Below are 18,275 nucleotides of genomic sequence, written 5' to 3'. Positions count from 1 at the left end.
ACCTAGTTAACTATTGGATGATTTATTTCCTTGTAATGTTAGAAATGCTGACTTCGGGGTAATTGTTCGCCACAGTGGAAGGACAAAAGAACATTAACATAATCTTTCTTGTGTTGCCGGTGACAGGAGAGTTGCGCACCGTAGTCTGGGGTTAAACATCTGCCGAGCCGAGCACCACGGAGGGCAGCCGGTTATGCTCTTTACCCTCCCCAGCTGTGATGCTGTGAAGGTTGTGCTTTCAAATCCAGCCCCAGGAAAGAGATTTGAAGGCAGAAGTCAAACCTCCAGCACGGTGCCGTTGTGCGTTGCAATGCGAGAGGTGCCATTTTTCAGATAAGACGCTAAATAAATCAAGGCTCCTCTTGCCCCCTCAGTTGGATGTCAAAGATCTCAAGATAGAAATGGGGGAAATCCCCTGAGATTTAACCTGCAGCCAGGCACCATAACAACAGGCATTTTTGCCCATTGCTTTTAGCGGGATCTTGCTGTGCGTAAATTGGCCGCTGCATTTCCTGCAGTAAAATAGTGGTTCGAAAGTACGTCATTGGCTGTGAGGCACGTTGGGAATGTCCTCAGCTCGTGAACCGCCCCATTTCAAGTTTTTTAAAAAAATTTGTGAATGGCCAGTTTTTAATTGAGCCTCTCCGCGTCTGGCCTTCCTAACATCTGGAGACAGCTTGTTCCCAAATCACAGCCTCCTTGCCTCACGTTGAAATCTGTACCACCACCTGGAGGCTCCCCTCCAAATCCCTCACTACCCTGACTTGGAAATATATCGGCCGTTCCTTCACTGTCGCCGGGGTAACATCCTGGAACTACTTCCCTAACCGCACTGTGGGTGTACCTACACCACGTGGGCTGCAGCGGATCAAGAAAGTGGCTCACCATCACCTTCTCGAGGATGGTCTAGCCAGCAACAGCCACCCCTCATTAAAAAGAATCCATGCAGAGGCACCTTCCACCACTAGAACATGAATTTTCCAACCTGGACTCTGATGGACCTTATCAGCAACAGACCAGAATGTCACATCATTAAGGAGCATTCCAAACTGCGAAAATCCCATCCCCCACCCCCCCACTTTATCAAACACCACCTGTGGCAGGGTGTGTGGATCCATCATTGGACCATTTAGTCACCTCCAGACCCACAACACAGGAGTGGAATAAAGTCATCCTTGGTCCCCAGGGAATGTCAAGGAAAGGGATGGGTGGGGTAGATGGACAATGTTTGTTTCCAATTCAAGGGAAGCTCTTAACGAGCTCACAGGCACCTGACGAGACTTCTATCCCTGGGGAAAGGACCTCTGAAGGTGAAGATTACGGAGCTGGCCCTCTCGCTCGGATGTAACTGCGCCGCCTCTTTGAATTGGTCAGGAGGCAGTGGAGGCTGCCCTATAATCCCTGGTGATCCTTGTCACTTTTCTCACACTCACTTGAGATAAAATCTACCAGACCGAATAAGAGAAAGTCGATCTGATCTGATCTCTGCAGTAATCCACGGCCTCAGTTATCACTCTTGTACTGTCTGTCGATTACTCTGTCCTGTTTGCCCTGCCTGTCTATTAATCTTCCTCCCTCTTTGACCCGCTTGCAAGCTCTGTCTCCCTCCTGCACTTTAGTTTTTTCGCCCCCTCCCTCATGCTCATTATCGCACTGGTTCGCAGGGGGGCATTCTGGGCTTCGTCTTGCTTCATTCTCTCAACTCATCCATCTCTTTTCCTCGCTCTCCTTTGCGCAATCTCTCGCTTCCCTGTCACCCTCTCCTTCTCCTGCTTCCTCATTCAGTTCCAAATTTCAAGTCAGCTTAAATGTAACGCACAGCGTAGTCCAAAAAAAGCTGCTGTGTCTCTCAGATCCAAATCAGCAATATTTTAATCTTTCCACCAAAAGTAAAATTTTTTAAAAGGGAGGTGTTTTTAAAAAAAAGTGAATAAACCTCTCAGGAAATAAAGTTGTACTTAATTAAATCATTCATTATACTCAATAATTATTCATTTCAGGAATTAATTAGCATTAATTACAATTATTTAAATGCATAAAAGAATATATCAATTTATTCAATCCTTTCAATGTATTAATCTCAACTTTTAATATCAATTTGTTCTTTTTTTAAAATAAATTTATGATTAAGAATGGAAAGGGGCCTTTTCGCCCCTCGAGCCTGCTCCATTATTCAATTAGATCACGGTTAATTTGCATCTTAACTCCAAGAATGTTGTAAAGAGGCTGGTAACAGGGCCTGGTTTAGCACAGTGGGCTAAACAGCTGGCTTGTAATGCAGAACAATGCCAGTAGCGCGGGTTCAATTCCCGTACCGGCCTCCCCGAACAGGCGCCGGAATGTGGCGACTAGGGGCTTTTCACAGTAACTTCATTGAAGCCTACTTGTGACAATAAGCGATTATTATTAAGAGGAGTTGCATCGATATCGATGGGAAGTGGGCAAACATTTGGCAGATGGGCTATTAGCGTGGGAAAATGTGAAGTTGTTCACATTGGCAGGAAGAATAGAAAAGCAGAGTATTCCTTAGATGGAGTACAGCTGCAGAATTCCGAGGTGTAGAGGGATCTGGGTGTTCTGCTCCATGAGTCACAAGTAATTAAGAAGACTAATGGAATGGTATTCTTTATTGAACTTAAAAGTCAGGATGTTATGCTTCAGTTATACAGGGCATTGGAGAGAAGACATCTTAAATATTGTGTGCAGTTCGGTGTCCTTATTTAAGGGAGGATGTAAATGTGTTGGAGGCGGTTCAGAGGAGTTTTACCAGATTGATACCTGGAATGAGCGGGTTGTCTTCTGAAGATGGGTTGGATGAACTGGGCAGGTTTCCACTGAGTTTAGAAGAGTGAGGGGGTGACTTGATTGCAGTGTATCAGCTCCAGAACGGTATTTGTGTGTGAGTCTGAAGCCAGAGGGCATCATTGAGTTCCCTTTTATGACCGAGATAAGAAGAATTTTTTTTCTCTGGGGTGGTATCACTTTGAAACTTCAAAATAATTAATTTATGGGATGTGGGTGTCGCTGGCTAGGCCAGCGTTTATTGCCTTTCCCTAGTTGACCGAGAGAAGGTGATGGTGAGCTCCCTTCTTGAACCGCTGCGTCCATGGAGTGTAGGTTCACCCACAGTGCTGTTCGGGAGGGAGTTCCAGGATTTTTCCCCAGTATCAGTGAAGGAACGGCCGAATCAGATGGTGAGTGACTTGGAGGGGAACCTCCAACTGATGGGGTTCTCGGGTATCTGTGAAGCAACAGTGCTAACCACTATGCTACCATGTCGCCATGATGGGGGGGGGTGGTCTCTCTTATTGGTCACCCTGTCACCCTGGTGCTTTTCGGGGATTGACCTGGGGGGGGGGGGGGGCTAGTTGGAATTGCGTTGTGGGGGTGAGAGGGGCCAAACGCTATTGAGCTGCCCGCTCAGAATGGCGGCCCAATAGCAGGATTGGCAAGGGAATACCTTGCAATCGCTGCCGTCCATAATTTTGCACGGCAGGGGAATAGGGAATTGCCTCTGGACTTGTGCTCCCAGCACGAGCGGAAATTAGAAGCGATTCAGCTCCGGCGGGAGAACAGCCTCCCAAATGGATAATTCCGTCCTTTATATTCTCCGGGGACCAAGAGTGAGGGAAAGAAAGTTTTGCGGCTATGGAGGGAGCCTGGTGGTTGTCCGCTGGGGACAAAATGCTCGATATAAAATGTCAGCATGGCGTCTATGGTGCCATCCTGCTCACTGGTGAATAGTTCTGTTGGGCTGGGGCAAGTTAGAGCGATAGGGAGGGGTGAGACTGAAGCGGGGAGCGAGTTGATAGAACATTGAACATGAGGGCACTCTTGCTGACCAGGGAGGACCTGGGAAAAAAGAACTTGCATTTTGCATGATCTCAAGATGTCCTACACGTCAATTAAATATTTTCAAGTGTAGTCACTGTTGTCATGAAGGGAAGGGGGCAGTCAATTTATGCACAGCAAGATCCCAGAAACAGCACTGATGTGATGAGCGGATGGTTTGTTTTACTGATTTTGATTGAGCGATAAATACTGATGCCAGCACACCAGGGAGATCTCGCAAGCTCCTCTTCAAATTAATTAGTGGCTGAGGAATCCTTTATTTCCACCTGTAAGAGCAGACCGGGCCTGGGTTTGATAATATCCCTGACAATCCAGAACTGGGTGTCGTCTTACATTTTCATAGATTATCATAGAATTTACAGTCCAGAAGGAGGCCATTCGGCCCATCGAATCTGCACCGGCTCTTGGAAAGAGCACCATACCCAAGGTCAACACCTCCACCCTATCCCCATTACCCAGTAACCCCACCCAACACTAAGGGCAATTTTGGACACTAAGGGCAATTTATCATGGCCAATCCACCTAACCTGCACATCTTTGGACTGTGGGAGGGAACCGGAGCACCCGGAGGAAACCCACGCACACACGGGGAGGATGTGAAGACTCCGCACAGACAGTGACCAAAGCCGGAATCGAACCTGGGACCCTGGAGCTGTGAAGCAATTGTGCTAACCACAATGCTACCGTGCTGCCCACTTTAGGTCTGCGGAGTGAACCCCCAATCTTCAGACTCAAAAGACTGTAAGCAAAAGTCACACGTTCTTTGAAACTAGCCAGGTGCAAAAAGGCTACGTGGGTATTATAGGGTGGCACGATAGCACAGTGGTTAGCACTGTTGCTTCACAGCGTCAGGGTCCCGGGTTCGATTCCCGGCTTGGCTCACTGTCCGGAGTCTGTGTGTTCTCCCCGTGTCTGTGTGGGTTTCCTCCGTGGGCCCCGGTTTCCTCCCACAAGTCCCGAAAGACGTTCTGTTAGGGGAATTGGACATTCTGAATTCTCCCTCAGTGTACCCGAACAGGCGCCGGAATGTGGCGACTAGGGGATTTTCACAGTAACTTCATTGCAGTGTTAATGTAAGCCTACTTGTGACAATAAAGATTATTATTAGATTCTTAATGGGAGGACTAGACGGAGTCACTGACGTAACCTTTATTAATCCAACAGTATCATTTGCATAGCACCATTACCATCCTAAACCCATAGCGTCGCAAATGAACATTATCAAATAAAATCTGCCACCAAGCCACAAAAGGAGATGTTAGACCAGGTGAAAGGGGAGCAGTTTTAAACAGGTGGCGAGGTTTAGGGAGAGAATTTCCGAGCTGACGGTTGAGGTAGATGGAGGAACGGTTGTCAATGATAGTTTCTTATCATAGAATTTACAGTGCAGAAGGAGGCCATTCGGCCCATCGAGTCTGCACCGGCTCTTGGAAAGAGCACCCTACCCAAGGTCAACACCCCCACCCCATCCCCATAACCCAGTAACCCCTCCCAACACTAAGGGCAATGTTGGACACTAAGGGCAATTTATCATGGCCAATCCACCTAACCTGCACATCTTTGGACTGTGGGAGGAAACCGGAGCACCCGGAGGAAACCCACGCACACACGGGGAGGATGTGCAGACTCCGCACAGATAGTGACCCAAGCCGGAATCGAACCTGGGACCCTGGAGCTGTGAAGCAATTGTGCTAGCCACAATGCTACCATTCTGCCCCATGATGAAACAATCAAAATCAGGAATGTCCCAAGATGCCATAATTGGAGGAGTGGGGCAAGGGGGGCGGGGGGGGGGGGGGGGGGGGGAAGAGCGTGTAGAGGGAAGTGTAGAAGGAGAGTGTAGAGATTCTGAAGGGTTCTGGGCACTAAATGTTGCTGAGAGTCAGGGAGTTCAACATCGCCGAGAATTTAATCTTTGCTGAACGATTATCGAGCCAGAAGGATTGTGGGAACTGGTTTCAGAAGAAGCCATTTGTCTGGTTTGCTCTTCCAAGCTGTCATTGTCCCTTGTGTACATACTTACTTTGTTTTGTTTTGTTTTGACCAGGCATGGTGCAGAAGTTGGACCAGAAGCTTCCAGTAGCCAACGAGTACCTCCTGCTGTCCGGAGGGGTCCGCGAAGGCGTGGTGGATATGGACCTCGAGGAACTTAGCATCTACATTCGGGGAACGGATTACGACATGGACTTCACTCTCCTGGTCCCAGCCCTCAAACTCCACGACCGAAACCAGCCGGTCACTCTGGACATGCGCCACTCCGCACTCTGTCACTCTTGGCTAAGTCTCAGGCTCTTTGACGAAGGGACCATCAACAAGTGGAAAGACTGCTGCACCATCGTAGACCACATCAACGGGGGCACCAACTACTTTTTCTCCCCCACCCGGGTGGCGGACTGGTTTTACGAGGCCATCACCATCGTGCTCGCCGAGATCCAGAAGAAGCCCCAACGCGGGATGCCGAAAGTTGAGAAGGTGGAGAGGAACGGCACGGTGATCTCGGTCATCCTGGCTGTGGGCTCCAGCCGCATGCTGTACGACATCATCCCGGTCGTCTCCTTCAAGGGCTGGCCTGCAGTGGCACAGAGCTGGCTGATGGAGAACCACTTCTGGGATGGCAAGATCACCGAGGAGGAGGTCATCAGCGGTTTCTACCTGGTGCCGGCCGCCTCTCTTAATGGGAAACGAGAGAACGAATGGCGCTTGTCGTTCGCGCGTAGCGAGGTGCAGCTGAAGAAATGCATCTCCAGCAGCCTCATGCAAGCCTATCAAGCCTGCAAGGCTATTATTATGAAACTCTTGTCCAGACCCAAAGCCATCAGTCCATATCACCTGAGGAGTATGATGCTCTGGGCGTGTGACAGACTCCCCGCCACCTTTCTGGCCCAGGAAGAATATGCTGCGGACTTCCTGCTTGGTTTGATCGATGATCTCCAGCACTGCCTGGTCAACAGGTCCTGCCCCAACTACTTCATCCCACAGTGCAACATGCTTGAGCACCTCTCTGATGAGACGGCTGTGCTCCACGCCCGGAAGCTGTCGTCGGTGCGTTCCGACCCCGCTGAGCACCTGCGGACTGCCGTCGAGCACGCCAAGGCCGCCAACCGGCTGACCCAGGACGTCCACAGGAGGGGCAGCAGCTCCGGCACACCTTCCCCGTCCTCGGACAATGGCTCCGGGGACAGCCGGCAGCCGGACGACCGACTGGCCAAGAAGCTGCAGCAGCTGGTGACCGAGAACCCAGGAAAATCCATCTCCGTCTTCATCAACCCCGACGATGTCACCAGGCCCCACTTTAGAATAGACGACAAATTCTTTTGAGGCAAGGTTTGGGGGTAGCGGGACACATTGGGGGTTTTGTCCCTCTTCCCCCTGAGGCCCTCTGAAAGGACCAAAACACTCAAATGGCATTATTCAAGGCAGAATGTCTAATGCGATTCAAATTGAATTTGGTACGGTGAGCATGTTGAAGACTGAATCGAAGAAGAAGATTAGCTGGGTTTCGAAAGCCACTTTCAGACAATAATGGTTTTAGATTTCCTCAGACAGCTGGGGCGGAGGCGTTGAAAGTTCCTTTGTTTTAAAAAGAAAAAAATGCATATTATGTTCCCCACCCCCCGAATGGTCACTTCAAAGCAACCTCTGGGCCAACGAGGGAGGGCAGCACCTCTACCCCTCCCTCGGTAGGGACCAAATGCTGCAGCACTGTCGAGGCAGCGGAAAGCCTGGCCGCGGTGAGGAGCGGGAATGTGGCAAGGCTCGGGGAAACCGTGTCACTCCTTCAAGCGGAACGTCATGGGCAGAGTGTTTTAAGGTCTTTTCCTTTCCCCGTTGAAATTCCGTGGGTTTCCCAAATGGGCCTCAAAAATATTTGGGAGGAATGAATTCGGGTGGTGCGTTATTTCACCGGGTGCCCCCACAGATCTGGGTTTTTGAACACTAACTCACACTAAGTTCCTGCAGTCGCATCTTCCCTGCCAAAGCGAGTGGACTTTGGGATGGGAATGGCTCCTGTGCCGCTCGAGTCTTGGTCTTGGAGCCGTTTGTTAACTTGTGCAATCCGGGAGCTGCTCTGAAAGCTCCTCCTGTTCAATTGCTGGTCAGGTACCGTGTGCTCTCGCTTTGGTTGGAGTGGCTAAACTTGACCTCTGTGCCAACAGGGAGGAGGGGGAGAGGGAATCAAACTGGTCACCGTCCAATGACCTCCCTCCTCCTAATGTCCGTGGCAGTGTGTACATATGTGTGCAGTGGTTGGACAGAAACAGGACTGGATTCAGCTGTGATGCCTTGCAAGGGCGAGCAGCCTATGTTTACCCTCTCGGCTCCTGCGGGAATGAGTCAGTGCAATTGGGAGTGGATGAAGGGTGCAGAGAAAGGAGTTTGAGGGGGTTGGAGGGTGGAAGTGAGGCTTCTGTAAACTCCCAATTCCTGCAAAATCTCCTGGCTGGGCATGGGTCATGTTGCTGCTTTTGGGGGTCATTATTCTGTCTGCCGCCGTCTCTCTGTCTGCCACTCTCTCTGTCTGCCACTCTCTCTGTCTGCCACTCTCTCTGTCTGCCTCTCTCTCTGTCTGCCACTCTCTCTGTCTGCCACTCTCTCTGTCTGCCACTCTCTCTGTCTGCCACTCTCTCTGTCTGCCACTCTCTCTGTCTGCCACTCTCTCTGTCTGCCACTCTCTCTGTCTGCCACTCTCTCTGTCTGCCACTCTCTCTGTCTGCCACTCTCTCTGTCTGCCACTCTCTCTGTCTGCCACTCTCTCTCTGTCTGCCACCCTCTCTCTGTCTGCCACCCTCTCTCTGTCTGCCACCCTCTCTCTGTCTGCCACCCTCTCTCTGTCTGCCACCCTCTCTCTGTCTGCCACCCTCTCTCTGTCTGCCACCCTCTCTCTGTCTGCCACCCTCTCTCTGTCTGCCACCCTCTCTCTGTCTGCCACCCTCTCTCTGTCTGCCACCCTCTCTCTGTCTGCCACTCTCTCTGTCTGCCACCATCTCTCTGTCTCTCCCCGGTTGTCTCGGTTTCTCCCTGTCTCTCCCTGTCTGTCTGTCTACTGGCTTTACTCCTATTGCCATCTAGAATTAATTATTTTATTGTCTCCCTTGTTGGGGATGGACCCAGATTTCCAGCAGTTGGGTCTTGTCAAACTGTATCACCAGTTTATGGGGTCTTGAGAGAAAGAAGGCGCTGTTACGATGCAGTTAAATTGTCCTCTGATAAAGCGGCAGCCATGTATTTATCTGTGGCCATGGATCCAACAGTAACAGGGATTATTCCCAGCTGACGCCTTCTCTGCATTCTTTCCTCCCTTTAACTGAATCCTTTCCCTGTCTTCTACCCATTCCTGGCTGCAAAATATTCCTGACTCGAGGCAGCTCGGGTTTCTTAAAGCCGCGCCACCTTGCCCTGGTGAATCTGGAATTTTAAGTAACATTAATATGCTGCCCACATTATAGATACAGAGCTCCCAAAGGCCCTTCAGTTCATGTATCATCCCTGTTGCTGTGTATATGGGAGCGGTGTGTGAATGTGCATTTGTCTGTCGGTGTCTGTGTGTCTGAATGATCCTCTCCACATCAACCTACAACTTTGGTTAAGCACAAGACGAGTCTGGCCTAGCCATTCCATATTGGGGAGTATCTGTATCTTTTGATAATTGAGAGTTGACCTAATACTTTCCTTTTTTTCCAGGCTAATGATGTGTTTGGGTGCTCTCTCTTTCTGCTGCGGGTGTCAGCCTCTGAGGAGCCCCTCGCTCGGTTTGTGGAGAGAGAGAGAGAGTGATCTCCTTTAGGGTCCATTCATATACGTACTGTGTCTCACTCTGTGACTTAGCAGCCCTGCCAGCAAAGAACCAGGGACTCGGGCAATTCCTGTTGGAGGGCACAAATTGGGCGGAAGGCGACCGCTTACCTGCTCAACAGCAAAGGCAATGTGATTCGAGGAACATAAACCAACAGATAACCCATGCAACCAAAAAGAAAATGCTGGAGAAATCTCAGCAGGTCTTTGTCAAAGCTTTGTGGAGGAGTGGTAGCAGAAGGCTCTCTCTAATTAATGGCAGCTTAGCCATGCCACCACCCATTTGAACACTGAACGCACCTTCTCGACTCCAACATGCTTCTGTTTTCAAGGCAGCAGTTATGTTATGCGATACTCGGCCCCTCCAGTGACCTGGGATCATACTGTCACAGACCAACACGGCACACTTGGTCAGAGGAGTGCATTCCCAGTTCTGAGTCTGAGCATTAAGCGTCCTGACATTCTTCGAATGCAGGTATCCATTGGCCCTTATTGGGGTCCTGAGATTTGATTGTGTCTGTCAAAATGCTTTCTGTGGTTTGAAGACTGAGAGAAATTACATAGGCCCCACATAATTAATTCTTTATAAATTAAAATAAAAATTCAGCTAAGGGGCAATTTAGCGTGGCCAATTCACGTCCCCCGCACATCTTTGGGTTGTGGGGGTGAGACCCATGCGGACATGGGGAGAATGTGCAAACTCCACACGGTCAGTGACCCAGGGCCGAGGCACCATGAGGCAGCACTGCGCTGCCCTCAAATAATTAATTCCCACTTGTTTATTTGGCACAGCTTTGGGCTATTTCCTAATCGTCTCTACCTTGTCAAATTGGGACTTAATTAGTTTATTCCCGGCTACAAATAACGCTCCTCTGACAATTCCAAATGGCATTTCCCCTGTGTGATTGTCAAACCTGCCAGTCTTAAGCTATTTAGCACCACTTCTAACCTGAAGAAATCTCTTTTTGCCCTCTCCCTTTTTGGATCGTTCCAGTGTCTGCCGACACTGCACACTGAGCTGGTGACAGGTGGTTGTCAACCCAAATGTCTGCTTTGGTCCATCCCTCTGCCGTTGACTCTCCACCTGCTTATTACAGCAGACCCATTGCTCTTTCTGTGCTCCCTGCCGATAGAAAGTGACCTGCCTTCATTTTCAGAATGTATTTCATCACATCCCACCTACCCTCTTCCTTCCCTCCCAATCCTCTCTAATTAACCAGGGAACTGGGGGGGCGGGGTGGGTGGGGTGGGAGTTTGCCTTAGTTTGTGCTTCTTCACAATTCACCTGGAATTTGACAAACCTGCGGAAAAGACGGAGAGACTCCGGGATCTGTTACACCCAATACAATTCGAGTTTCCATCATCTGCAAACCACTCTCCCTCCTCGATTAGTAGGATTCACCAGTCTGGGGTCCTGCTATCTGTGCCCATTCGCCGAAGAAACTGATGAGCACCTTTTGAAAAAGCTTTTAAGTATTAAAAAAATTGTGTAACTGCTATGAAACTGACAAACCAATGAAAGTAGTAAATGATTCTGCATAGTTTAAAAAAAAAAAAGAAGTAATTTCAGTAATTTAAAATTGGGTCACTCACTCGGTCGATTAGACACTGATTAAAAATGCTGCTCTTGATGACCAATCCACTTTTGGCTGTATTAACCAGACTGCAGGTTTGAACTCTTAAATATGTTGAGGGTTATTAACCTAATGCAAGGGAGAAAATGTAAAGGTTATTTTATTAGGCGTGGACGCTGGAAAAACGTAACAGGTTTGTCAGCAGGAAGGGAGACAGAGTCCTTCGACACTTCATCAGAACTCAAAGGAGGGGGGGAAAGTGTTTGAGCTGTTGAAACTTCAAAAGTATTAGCAACTTTCAGAACAAAAGACCTGAGGCTGGATTCTCCGCCGGCCAGATGCACCCTCCTGGTGTTGGAGGGCTGGATTGCATTGAGGCAATACATGTATCGGATATTAAAAAGTAAAGGGGGTTAAAGGTGGAGGAGAAAGATCAAAATCCAAAGTTACTGAGCTCAACATTGCAACTCTCTTCTTACTTCAGATTCCAACATCTGCAGTATTTTGCGCAGTATATTAACAGGCTTCCTGAGTGTATTGGTTCATGAAAGATTTTACATTTGTGATTATGCAAATAACTTTTACGCGGAAATTTGAACCATAACATCAATTTTGAAAACAACGCGATGTGTGCCCTGATTGCCAATTGCGCCCAAAATTGGTCATTCTTGGTCAGTAGCTAGCAACCCAAGGGCTTGACTCAATGCTCACAGGATGGAAGGACTGAGGAACATCTCAAGCTGCAAGCATTGTGTACAATAACAAGGTGCCTGGTTCTAGTTATCCCTGCTGTAGCTGACTATTTCGAAGCTTTACTGAAAGACTGCATCAACCCATCGGTCTACAGCTGACACATTTTTGAGTTTCATAGAGCCTTAATCTTTAACAACTTCCACAGCTCCATCTCCTGCTAGTATGGATCTGTCAGAATATCTTTTGGGATTCCATTCCTGGAAAGCATCCTGAACAAATCATTGTCAATATATTTGGGTTTTGCAATGGGAGGTGGGGGAGGGGGGCTAGCCATGGATGTCTGGTCATGTAATCGACAATTGATAGAATGTACTAACCACCCTAAAGATTCTGCCAGATCTTTCGTTCAAAAGGTACGCCAATTGTGGACAGGGCATGGTGATGGAGTTTAGTTCCTGCTATTTGACATTCTGGAACTAAATTACAATGCAAAAGAACTTTATAAATCTCTTGACAAAAAATAAAATCATTGTAAGATTGTTTTCCTGTGCCTTCCTCTACCCAGAGATGCCCACCTCAGCTGCCAGTCAGATTCAATATTAGTTGTTGAAAGAGTGTTGAAGGCAGTTGTTTGTTCTATCTATATCCATGTGTTTACTAGTCTCGCTGTACAGTAAATCACTCACAATGAAATAATTAAATCCAGATTATTTTTCATTTAAATGATGCACATAGCTCACAGGGATGACCACCCCAGCGACCCGGTTCTGGCTTCCTAGACTATTCCCCATAGGTTCCCTACTGTTGGGACATCGTCTTGTAATACGCCCAAACCTCATCCTAACGATTCTCAATCTAACTTCATACATCATCCAATCTTTCTGTCACCATGATCCTTCACCTCTTCCTGCTGCAGTTCAGCCTTCCTGTCCATGTTCAGATTTACCAAGATCTCGCTGATCAGTAAAGTAGGACAGCACCCTAAGGTCCCATAGGGGATGTCTCCTTGATGTGAGCCCGTTCCTCCATTGTCGTCTATTCCTGTACTCTGGCCGCTAATTCCTTTGTGTCTATCTACTGTCCCTCCTGATCCTGCTCACCTCCACCTTGGAGTTGGAGCTCTGATGAACTAATATGTACCTCGGGCTGAATCCATAGGGCCATGTATATCTTTCACCTATCCCCATCCCAGAATGTCCTCATCCTGTAGGCCTTTGTGAGTGATGTATATGTATAGTAGCTAGTGGTGTCCCTCAGGGATCAGTGTTGGACCCACAATTGTTCACAATTTACATAGATGATTTGGAGTTGGGGACCAAGGGCAATGTGTCCAAGTTTGCAGACGACACTAAGATAAGTGGTAAAGCAAAAAGTGCAGAGGATACTGGAAGTCTGCAGAGGGATTTGGATAGGCTAAGTGAATGGGCTAGGGTCTGGCAGATGGAATACAATGTTGACAAATGTGAGATCCATTTTGGTAGGAATAACAGCAAAAGGGATTATTATTTAAATGATAAAATATGAAAACATGCTGCTGTGCAGAGAGACCTGGGTGTGCTAGTGCATGAGTCGCAGAAAGTTGGTTTACAGGTGCAACAGGTGATTAAGAAGGCAAATGGAATTTTGTCCTTCATTGCTAGAGGGATGGAGTTTAAGACTAGGGAGGTTATGCTGCAATTGTATAAGGTGTTAGTGAGGCCACACCTGGAGTATTGTGTTCAGTTTCGGTCTCCTTACCTGAGAAAGGACGTACTGGCACTGGAGGGTGTGCAGAGGAGATTCACTAGGTTAATCCCAGAGCTGAAGGGGTTGGATTACGAGGAGAGGTTGAGTAGACTGGGACTGTACTCGTTGGAATTTAGAAGGATGAGGGGGGATCTTATAGAAACATATAAAATTATGAAGGGAATAGATAGGATAGATGCGGGCAGGTTGTTTCCACTGGCGGGTGAAAGCAGAACTAGGGGGCATAGCCTCAAAATAAGGGGAAGTAGATTTAGGACTGAGTTTAGGAGGAACTTCTTCACCCAAAGGGTTGTGAATCTATGGAATTCCTTCCCCAGTGAAGCAGTTGAGGCTCCTTCATTAAATGTTTTTAAGGTAAAGATAGATAGTTTTTTGAAGAATAAAGGGATTAAGGGTTGTGATGTTCGGGCCGGAAAGTGGAGCTGAGTCCACAAAAGATCAGCCATGATCTCATTGAATGGCGGAGCAGGCTCGAGGGGCCAGGTGGCCTACTCCTGCTCCTAGTTCTTATGTTCTTATATACATGCATATACTGCTTTTGTGAATGTTGTGTGTGTGTGTCAAATATTTTTGTGTATATCGTATGCATTACATTTGTTGTGTGTACACAAGTTGAATCCGACCCAGGACATCCATGGTCCATCCACGGGGCAGAGCTTTACTGGTTAAATTGGGTCACATTTATTCAACCACTGCGGCCGTGTCGTTATCTCCCTGATGGATCAAATACTAACCTGGATTACTTTACAGCCGACACCTTCACACGCTCAGCTCCTTCCTCTGAGTCATTTTATCCATTGTCGGCTGCAAGGAATTCTTGACTTGAGGAAACATGATATTTATTTTTTTATTAATTCATGAGATGTGGAGTCGCTGGCTGGGCCCACACTTGCTGCCCTTGCCTAATTGCCTTGGAATTGAGTGTCTCACTCGGCCATTTCAGAGGGTATTTATGGGTCAACCAGATTGCTGTTGGTCTGGAGTCACCTGTAGGCCAACCCAGGTAAGGGCGGCAGATTTCCTTCCCTAAAGGTCATTAAAGGCAAACCACATTGCCTTCGTAATTCTGGAATTCCATACAAATTGACTTCCTTTCGCAAATACAGAGGTCCCAAAGGCCTATGGCTCATGCATCATTACTCTCTGGCTCTGTTACTTGGGGAGAGGTGTGCATGTCTACATGTATAATAGAGGTGTGTGCATGCACGTGTGAAATTCTCTTCATTGATCTATATCTGACACAGGTGTGTGGCCTAGCTATTCCATAGCATAGAACTGTGCATCTGTATCTTCTGATAATTGAAGACTCCAAAGCTGTTCGATTGTTTTCCAAAGTGATATTCCTCACAACCGGTTTGAGCACACGGTTCCTCTAATGCAGTTGTTGGCCTCTGAACTGGAGCCAAGCCACCCTCTGGTTCACGTTCCTCTTTTGGATTCCTCCCTCCAGGTCCCCCGTCCCTTTCCTGTTGTCTTTTATTTAGTAAGAAAAGACCCCAGAAAACAATACTCTCAGGGCTGCAATGGCGACCATCATTCCCCCTTCTGGAGCCGCTCTGACCCGGCCTCTCTCCACCTCGGCGAATGCTAGTGCCTTTCCTCCAGCTCCCGATTAGTACTGACTGAATGAATATCATAGGCGGCACTCCTGCAATTCCGTGCCACGCCCGACCAGATGGCAAAGTGTCCCACCTGGAAAGGGTGGGAAATTAGAAGAGGCGAGAAATGACTCTTTTCTAGATTATAAGAACGTTTGGGTGGTGCAGTGGTTAGCACTGCTGCCTCATGGCGCTGGGAACCCGGGTTTGATCCCGGCCCCGGGTCACTGTCCGTGTGGAGTTTACACATTCTCCCCGTGTCTGGGTGGGTCTCAATCCCACAACCCAAATATGTGCAGGGTAGGTGGATTGGCCACGCTAAATTGCCCCTTAATTGGAAAAAAAATAATTGGTACTCTAAATTTATTTTTAAAAGATATGGAACGTTGGACTTTTCAATATTCACAGCTGATCAACAGGAGATTGTTGAGGGATTGGTGGGCGCTGAATGTTTGTATTTTATTGTTTTTGTTTCAGTTTTACATTGAAAGGCGTGAGTTAAACAGTGCTCAATTGCAATTTAATGATGGGCCAAGCTTAATGTTTGAATAATGCTGCCCTGTGATGTCAAACTAGGACTGTTCTCCCACAGTGGCACTGACAGTTGAGGCAATTAGTTGCTTTTTAAAATTCATTTATGGGATGTGGGTATCACTGGCTAGGCCAGCATTTATTACCCATCCCTAGTTACCCTTGAGAAGGTTGTGGTGAGCTGTCTTTTTGAACTGTTGCAGTCCTTGAAGTGTAGGTACACTCACAGTGCTGTTAGGGAGGGATCGGCCAGAATCCCTTTTTGATGACTGAAAAGTAGCCTTTGTTTGGAGCGGCACGGTACCACAGTGGTTAGCACCGCTGCTTCACAGCACCAGGGTCCCAGGTTCGATTCCCGACTTGGGTCACTGTCTGTGCGGAGTCTGCACGTTCTCCCCGTGAGTGCACGTGGGTTTCCTCCGGGTGCTCCGGTTTCCTCCCACGGTCCTAAGATGTGCAGGTTAGGTGGATTGGCCAATGATAAATTGCCCTTGGTGTCCAAAAAGATTAGGTGGGGCTGCGGGGTTAGGGTGAAGTGTGGGCGTGGGTTTTGTGCTCTTTCCAAGGGCTGGTACAGGATCGACGGGCCGAGTGGCCTCCTTCTGCACTGTACATTCTATCTATCCTATGTTGGAAAACTCTGGAATCTCAATCGTTGAGCATGATCAAAGCCGAAATCGATAGAGATTAGTTGTGGGAAAATGCGTACTGGTTGATGATGAATTAACCATCTGTTCGAATGGCAGAGCAGATGCAATCCGCCTGGGCTGCCTCCGATGAAAGTGTGCGGATAGGATTAATTTCAAACCACAATATACGGGGTCAAGTGAGTCCCAATAACAAATTGATCAAACAACTCAAAGAATATGCCTTTCTGCAGAACCTTTCACAGCTGCAATGTCCCAAATCCCTTTGCAATCAATTGAATACTTTGGAAAGGTCATTTCTGTTATGTTGGCAAACAGGGCAGCCACTTAGCGCACGAGGTTCCACAAAGAGGTGAGGCACTGACCAGACAATCTGTTCCACTAATGAGTAAACAAAATATTGCCCAGAACACCCGGGAGGACCCCCCGCCCCCCCCCCCCCCTCTTTCCCAAAGGGACCATGGGATCTTTTGCGTCCATCTACGAGGGCCAAAGGGCCCTCAGTTTAATGTCTCATCTGGAAACGGTATCTCTGGCAGTGCAGCACTCCCTCAGCATTGCACTGGGGAGTGTCGGCTTGCATTTTTTATGGCCACCAGACCCGAGTGGATTTGGCAATTGAAGAGGTCCTCTCCAATTTGGTTGAATTTTGAGCCTTGGGATATGGTCAACACCAATCCAAACCCAAGTGGGATACCAGAGATGGGATATTAAGACAGAGGAATTAGCAGCAGAAATCAGAAATTCAGCTCTTCGAGCCCGCTCCGCCGTTCAATCCGATCCTGGCTGATCTCTTCTTGGTCTCAAATCCACCTCCCCACCTGCTCCCCATATCCCTTTAACCCTTTTAAAATCCGGAATATACCTATCTCCTATAATGACTCCGAATACCACCGCACTATGGAGCAGCGAGTTCCACAAATTCACCACCCTCTACGAGAAGTAGTTCCTCCTCGTATCACTTCTAAATCTACCGTCTTTCAACCTATACTTCGTTCCAGATTTCCCTACAAGGGGGAACATTCGGTCTACATTTAGTTTATCAATTCCTTTTCGTATTTTATACACCTTGATCAGATCCCCTCCCATCCTTCTAAACTCCAGCGAGTAATAAGCCCAAACTCGTTAATCTTTCATCCCCGGAATCGATCTGATGAACCTCCTCTGAACTGCCTCAAACAGGGAGGCCAAAACTGCACATACTACTCCAGATGTGATCTCACTCACACTCTATACAATTTTCTTTTTGTTCTCGGGATGTGGGCGTCGCTGGGCTGGGCCAACATTTGTTGCCCATCCCTAATTGCCCTTGAACGGAGTGGCTTGCTGGGCTATTTCAGTGGGAGTCAACCACCTTGCTGTGGGTCTGGAGTCACATGTAGGCCAGACCGGGTAAGGACGGCAGATTTCCTTCCCTAAAGGACGTTAGTGAACCAGATGGGTTTTTACAACAATCGGCAATGGTTTCATGGTCATCATTAGACATTTAATTCTAATGGTTCGATTCCCGTACCCGCCTCCCCGAACAGGCGCCGGAATGTGGCGACTACGGGCTTTTCACAGTAACTTCATTTGAAGCCTACTTGTGACAATAAGCGTACTTTACTTTAAGGTGCAGCACGGTAGCATTGTGGATAGCACAATTGCTTCACAGCTCCAGGGTCCCAGGTTCGATTCCGGCTTGGGTCACTGTCTGTGCGGAGTCTGCACCTTCTCCCCGTGTGTGCGTGGGTTTCCTTCCTCCGGGTGCACCGGTTTCCTCCCACAGTCCAAAGATGTGCAGGTTAGGTGGACTGGCCACGATAAATTGCCCTTAGTGTTGGGTGGGGTTACTGGGTTAT

At 48.2% G+C, this 18,275-nt stretch overlaps 1 protein-coding gene across 3 annotated transcripts in view; it reads left to right on the top strand.

Annotated features, from left to right (window-relative positions):
* The window catches only part of LOC140389522 (nucleotidyltransferase MB21D2), a 71,773-nt gene extending 59,319 nt beyond the window's left edge, over positions 1–12,454 (top strand). For 2 of the 3 annotated variants that reach the window (XM_072473701.1, XM_072473703.1), the window contains exon 3: positions 5,900–12,454. In XM_072473701.1, coding sequence (XP_072329802.1) covers positions 5,900–7,170 — 1,271 coding nt within the window. In that variant the 3' untranslated portion in view covers positions 7,171–12,454. The remainder of the gene's footprint in view (positions 1–5,899) is intronic. The other variant, XM_072473702.1, reaches the window with a different exon arrangement.
* Positions 12,455–18,275: the final 5,821 nt, after the last annotated feature.

Source organism: Scyliorhinus torazame, chromosome 14 (assembly GCF_047496885.1).
Source record: "Scyliorhinus torazame isolate Kashiwa2021f chromosome 14, sScyTor2.1, whole genome shotgun sequence".
NCBI lineage: Eukaryota > Metazoa > Chordata > Chondrichthyes > Carcharhiniformes > Scyliorhinidae > Scyliorhinus > Scyliorhinus torazame.
Note: the sequence above shows the minus strand (reverse complement) of the source record. Positions and strands in the feature narration are given on the sequence as shown.